The 7176-nt window shown below is 37.1% G+C and overlaps 1 protein-coding gene across 2 annotated transcripts in view; it reads right to left on the bottom strand.

Moving 5' to 3' along the window:
• LOC122793404 (alcohol dehydrogenase class-3-like) overlaps positions 1–5028 on the bottom strand; it is a 517897-nt gene extending 512869 nt beyond the window's left edge. The window contains exon 1 of one of the 2 annotated variants that reach the window (XM_044061379.1): positions 4908–5028. In XM_044061379.1, coding sequence (XP_043917314.1) covers positions 4908–4925 — 18 coding nt within the window. In that variant the 5' untranslated portion in view covers positions 4926–5028. Of the gene's footprint in view, positions 1–4873 lie in introns of both variants that reach the window. The other variant, XM_044061380.1, reaches the window with a different exon arrangement.
• Positions 5029–7176: the final 2148 nt, after the last annotated feature.

Genomic DNA, 7176 nt, shown 5'->3' on the forward strand with positions numbered 1-7176 from the left:
TGCAGTTTCTCCATATGCAAATCATCACAGACAAAGCACCACACCATATCCTAGTAAGCTAGAGGTAATCCTCTATGCCTCAGGAAACCCATAGCTTGTACTTAAACTTAATAGAGACACAAACCACACAATCAAATACCCTACTCATAGGGGGGCTTTAACTACCCAGTGGAAACCTACATTGCTTCAAATTAGCAGGTACAGAGATTCCTGGACTTTGTAAACACTAACACCAGATAGTGCACACAGCCACTAGAGGTTCTAACATACTGGATGTGGTGATCACAAATGTGGGGGAATGCTGCCTCCACCACTGTGGCATGTTCTCGGTGTAAGGTCTAATCACAAACCTGTCTCTTCAAAATAAAATCAACTTGGTAACTCCCGGTAAACCCTGTAACAGTAATTATTTCAGAGCAAACTACCTCTTATTAAGTCAAGGGTATAGCCAGGCATACTCTGTAGTCTACGGAGTACATTTTTCTGAGCAACATATAAATATGGCTTTTTTCAGGTCATATGATATCTACATCTATCTAAATGAATGCTTTTAACAAGAAGTGCAATATTGGTAATCTAAAAACAATATTTTAATAGTTTTAGGGGAAATAGCCGAATATGTTCCTTAAATTTATTAAGTGCTTGGGGGGCAGCATTTTGAGAGATTTGTCTATTTTTAAGTCATAGGTGCCCAAGGGGGGGCAACACTAAGAGCTTGTGAGTACAAAATGGAATTTGCCTGCTATACCCGTGTATTAACTGATAGTTTGTTCCTTCTCTTATAAATAAAACCATTTAAATGAAAAGGTTTTAATGCAGTGTACTATACTAAGGTCTCACCTACCTGAACATGACTGGTAGGTTACATCGTTTGCAGTGTATACGTCTCAACTGTCCAGATTTTCACAGAATGTCTAGATTTTAGCCTCATATTTTTGGTCTGTTAGTCATAAAATTTGGTATCTGGTAAATCACTAAAGACTGATGTCACTAGATAATGGCAAACATTTCAGTTTCAGAATTCATATGCTTCAGAAAATGCATGCTAACACAAATCCTGTCACTCTAGCAACTTTCAAAGTTTATAATTTGAATATTTAAAATCTGTCATTATTTCAGGCTTTGTCCATATTTCTTGAGCTAAGAGGTTGAGAGGTATGCTTTGGAACCAGCATAATCTGTTCCATTCAGCATTCTAACATGCTGGTCCCTTTAAGCTTGATTTTAGTGTCTGCTCTGTAATCTCTATTTATTTTGTCATTTATAATTGTTTTCATGTAAGGTAAATAGTGTGAACTGTACATTTCCAACAACCTTTTGGGAACAACAAGCAAACAAATATCCATGAAATTCTTACCAAATAGAGAGAAGTGCAATGCTAGTAGCAGCACACAAATTATTTTCAGGCTAGGCAATTATAATTAGTGCAGTGTTTTTTTTAAACAGATTAAATAGCAATTCATGTTCAGACATGGCAGTATTCTGCAGCTAAACTAATATAGCAGTAGCTCCTTCCAGAAAATGAAACAAGCTCAAGAGTTTGAAGCAAGTAGTAAGCAGAACAGATTGATATGAGTTGTGTAAACAATGAGAAGTGAAAGCATGGAAAAGGTATGTAAATGAAAGCCAGTGAATAAGGGTGGATTAATGCATTAAATAAAAGTTCTGAATGAAGCAGTAAAAATGACTGAGTGATGATATCTAACCATTAAAAAGGAAGCAAGGTTATACAGATGTGCTCATGTACTGCTGAGAGAACGGTGATATAACATAACTTTATTCTACAGTATTTGAATGCAGCTGTTGCTAGATGAGAAAATAAAAATAAAAAGTGATGCTTTGTTTTAGACAGAAAGTCCTGTTTCTCAGGGGCATTCCTGCCCTCAGTAATCAGAAAAATATAAATGTTTCATGAGGATCTTAACGGGGTGCTGAGCCTTCTTTTTAATGATAACATAGTCATTAAAGAGACGTAGGATCGTTCGCAACCTAAGAAAATCATAGTGAGGAAATGTTCTAATAGCAGATATGGCCTTCTTAGACTATTTTGTACAGATGTTTCTAAGATGGTCAGCTGGATAATGTAACATGGTTTTGGACCTGGAGAATATAAAAGAAATATGTTTCCACATGCACAATTTTGTATGAGATATGAAGATCGTTATGAAATGGCAAGTTTAAGGTAAAACTGAACAATACGGACAGACAAGGGCCACATTATCTGTGTACTTCTCTACATGATGTAGCAGCTTTTCTTTCTGAGCTTTCTCTGGTGTAAGAGATGAAATTGCAATTAGTGAGTCACTCAATAAATAATGACTGAAACTGTTTTTATTGAACTAACCATTGGCATTGCATACCTCAGATGAGACCATTTGGAATGAATAAGAAAATAATAAAGGAGCATAGAACAAACTATTGATTTGTGTTTTACACATCAGTCCGACACAGGGAAAAATCTTGTTAAGTATGCATATGCCATGGGTTATGTAATTTATTCTGCCTGGAAAAAAAATGTCATTAAAGCAAAACAGAATTAAAATTGTTTGAAATGCTACATTTTAAGTTAGGCAGGCAGGAGGAAAGGTTGCTGGTATTATCAACAGTCAATCTATATGAAGATGAAAGGCACAGGCTTTGAGGCTTAGATGGCAGAGGCAGTAATAAAAACTGCTGGGTACAGAGTGTTCTCTGTAGTTACTAGAGAATACACATCTGGATATCATGATCTGTGCACATTTAGGGTCCTGGAGCTTTCTGCTACAAGCTCATTTTAGCAGGGTGCAGAAATATTTAAGTATTGACTTTGGAACCAGCAAAGAACTAACCAGTGTGGGCAGTCTGGTATTTTTATAGAGGAGAAACTGTAGAAAACTCTGGGCATTTAATGCTACCAAGAATCTCCACCAAACACAAGCACTAGGAAGTTTAAATGTAGTGGATGGGGAAATCTGGCAGAATCAGACAGCATTAGCACATGCTGTACCTACATGCAGAGGTGTATGCTTTGGGCGGAGGGAGGGATTAGATAATAGGGCTATTTTAACTGCATATATGGTACAAGAACAGGGAGTGCACATATTTTTCACTACAACTCTGTTTCCTCATCATTAAAACCAGACCTTTAGATGTGTTAAGAACACACTGTAACTGCAGGCTGCATTGAGCATAAATTAGGTCATCTTTGGTGGCATCTGAGGGGGGTCTTGAATCTGTAGACATACTGCACTTGAAACAAGAGTTCATTTCATTCTGTTCAGCTGTGTAGCCCTTTGCATAGCTCTTTGCTGTACACTTTTATATGGTTCACTCTAAAACTGTTGTTGCCTTATGACCTTAAAGTACTAAGACTGAGGTTCAATAGCTAGTCATACAACAGTGAAAGTAACAGGCTGCTCTAATAATGGCATGTGCAAATGAAAAAGTGATTTACTGTATGAAAGTAGTACAAGATGAAGCATAAAACAAACAATGACAGGAATAAGAGTAGTCAGATCATTCACAGAAGACCGTGAAATACACGATTTCTGTAGCTTTAGTTGTCTCATAGGGCTTATAGAGAACTGTGTTCAGGCTGATAGAAGTCTGTTCTAAAGCAATGGGTACTATAAGGCTTCCCGTTTGTTCTTAGTGAAGATAAAATTCAGAGTGTCAGTCTTAATGCACTCAACTCCTAGTTTCTACAGTCCATACATTAACCAATGAATCTAAAGAATATATTTGTTGTCAGTCATTCATTTCTTCTTTAATAATAATGTTAATTGGCAGTTATAGCATTGCTTTCCCTCCACCACCTTTTAAAATATTTGGATATGGTTACCACATTTTAAATATAAAATAGTATATTAACACTTAGCTGTTGAAACAAGAAACTTAAAGGGTAGCACCAGTAAAACAAGTTTTCTTATTAAATCGTCTTATTGCAAGTGCTTACAAGTAGATCTGAAAAAAAGCAAAATCATTTAAAAAATATTTGACGATTGTGTAGCCAGATGATGGTATTTATTCATTGTGCTGCACATGCTACAGACACAACCAGGGGCTAAACCAAGCAGCTAAGTTGGTAGTCTCCCTCAGAACATGCACACACACACACACACACACACACACACACACACACACACACACACACACACACACACACACACACACACACACACACACACAAAATCATACACATCTTGGCATCTTGGTCTATAGCTTGTATTTTACATATGTAATGGGGCATGCAATGCATGTATTACAATTCCTATTTATCTACTTATACAGCACAGACATTGTGTTTGTATACAAGTGTTTTCTTTACTAGTCCCAAAATAACTTTTTTTAATATCACAGTTGTGAAGCTGCATAAAACCGTGCTGAAAGCAGCAATGAAAACAGATCAAATTCCATGTTTGCTAATATGATTTGTAACTTGTTTATGTATCCTGTTGCAACCCAAAGTATCTCTTGAGTTTTTTGAAGGAGAACCTCATAATGTCTTTCAGTAATACAGAATTTTACCCATTAGAAATTGCATCATACTTCATCATTTTATTCTGCGTATGCCCAACTTAAACTAACGATTATACAAACTACACTGCCCAAACAGTCATATGTTAATATATCCACATATCATTCCAGGAGGTTTTATGCAAAAGCTAATTCCTGTTATGGATTTCATACTTAATCACACATAAAACACAATTTTCATCCAAATCTTTTAACGTTAGAATGTGAAGAACACATAAGAAGATGCATTTCAATAGCACTAACTCTGCTTCTTGAATGAGAACAACTTTGCAATTTTCTAGAAATTAGCATTTTCCATGTTATAGAACTTAATTTTTATAAACTGCCATTTAAAGTTGTAAAATGAAATGCAGGTTACCATTTAAACCAAAGAATGAAATTGTTCCTCTTACTTTTCCTGCAGTACTCATATTGTTCCTTTTTTGCAGAAACGTGATATAGCTTGAAGAAGAGTGTTGAAATATTTTGTACTGCACTGAACAAAGCAAGGTTGGTATGAGGAGCAATCTATATAAAGTAGTTGCGGTTAGTAGTTCTTACTAGAAGCTCCACCTCAAGACGATAAGCAGCATTGTTCAGTACCTCACTGAAAACACAGATTATTGGGTGAGGAATTGTATTACACAATGCAGCTGAAAACTGGTCTCATACCTGGATTCTAAATAGTTGAACTGATGAGTAGAACCTGAATAGTTCACATACAGTAAAGGTCATTGTAGTGGTTCTGAAGTTTTGTATTTCTCTGGATATTGAGGGAGTTGAACAGCAACGATCTACTGCTGTGATCTACCCTTATATGCCTATCAGTGGGTCATTTAATTTACACTTAGAGGTACTGCAAGTCCTGTTTGGCTTAGTTTTAAAAGAAATGTGCTGATTAATGTTGTTTAAAAAACATGTAAACGTCATTTCTGTTAATTTAAGTTTTGTTAACAGATTACTCCCTGACAGCAGAAGTCCTTTCTAAAATGCAACTTATAAGAACAATAATATTAGGATTCAGACAGATATGTATACTTGAATAGAAAAAAAATAAGGATCAATGTCTAGCTGGTCTGCATTTAGTTGCTGTTCTTTCGGCTTTTCCCAGTTAGGGTTGGCCACAGCGGAACTCCAGTCCGCTAATGATTGGCAGTAGATTTTATTACGGGTGCCGAGGTGCCAGCTCGATGTCCAACTTTCAGCGAAGGCACGCCCATTCTACGCATGTCTTTCGAATGTCACTCGACCGCAGGGAGGACTTGCAGACTCCCCACAGAAGGCACTCCAGCTGAGAATCGAACGGGAGAGACTCTTGCTGTGAGGCAACAACGCTACCGCTGCAGGTCTGCATTTAGGGTAAAGTTAATATTCTGGAGGTGCTCTACCAATCTTCCATTTCCCTTACTTTACTCCCTTATTAATCTATTGGCAAGTCATTGTCTCACTAGGACATAGCAATACCTTACACTCAACCACATAATCATCATATTTTAAAAATCAACATTTTTTTTGTTAAACCAAGGCAGGTTTGAGGAACTCATGTAAATATCTTATGTATAGTATTGTTTCTTGAGCTTTTCTCCCCTGGCCTCCACTGAAAATGGAGAGCTCTGTCCACTCAGACCTCCCCGGTAAGCAAATGTAAAATAAATAAACTGAACATTACAAACCTCCTCACACTGCCTCTCAATCAATCACTTTGTACAATGGCTTTTTGGTACTTATAAAAAAAACAAAAAAAAAAACAGTTCCACTGATCCTAGCAATGTCCTTGGATATCTTCTGAGAAGGGTTAATTCCCACCCAGCAAAAATACTTTGTCAGCTCTTCAATCCCCTTTCTGTCCACTGGTTACATCCTGAGTTCCAGAGAGTAGTTGTTCTGCTTCCCTTACATAAAGTTGTACCCTCTTCTGACCCTGGCAGTTACAGGCCTATCAGTGTTCCTAGTGCTGTTTGCATGGCCATTGACTGTGTTATACTTGAACTAATAAACAGTGACATAAGAGACCACATATCCCTGGAGAGACACCAATTTGGCTTTGCAAAAGGCAGACTATGCCTGCTCAAGCTGGTTGAATTCTTTGAAAGGGTTACTGAGGCTATTAATAAGTGACATTCTGCCCACTCTTCTTACATGCACATTGCTAAAACCTTTGACAGTATCCCATATGCCAGGATCATTGACAAAATCTCACAACTCAACGTTAACCCATACATTGTTTGCTAAATAGCAGAAATAATTGTATTAAGGTTGGGGTATTTGCTTTAGTTATACATCCATCATTGGGGGTGTCCCACAGACCTCTCCTCATGTGCCCATTATTTTTTGGTATATACTTCTCTGACATGACATCTGATATTAAGGAATTATGACTAACTGAGATTGCTACTGATGGCAAACTGTGGGTGGTTACCAAATGCCATTCTGGATTTGACAGTAAGATCTTGACTAAACAAATGTTATATTTCACAATGTGTTAATAATGGACTTATCCTCAAAGCCAAGAAATACAGCACTTAAACTGATACAGTCATTAGGGACTTAGGTACCTATGTTGATAACAAGGCTCATTTTTCACCTGCATACCTCTCTGGTATTTAGAAGGTCCATTTATCTTGCACATCCTTTCCTTCTTGGTATCTCCTCAAGGACCAAGCTAGTTACAGCCCCACTTCA

Source organism: Protopterus annectens, chromosome 2.part0 (genome assembly GCF_019279795.1).
Source record: "Protopterus annectens isolate FY-2018-M chromosome 2.part0, PAN1.0, whole genome shotgun sequence".
In the NCBI taxonomy this organism is placed as follows: domain Eukaryota; kingdom Metazoa; phylum Chordata; order Ceratodontiformes; family Protopteridae; genus Protopterus; species Protopterus annectens.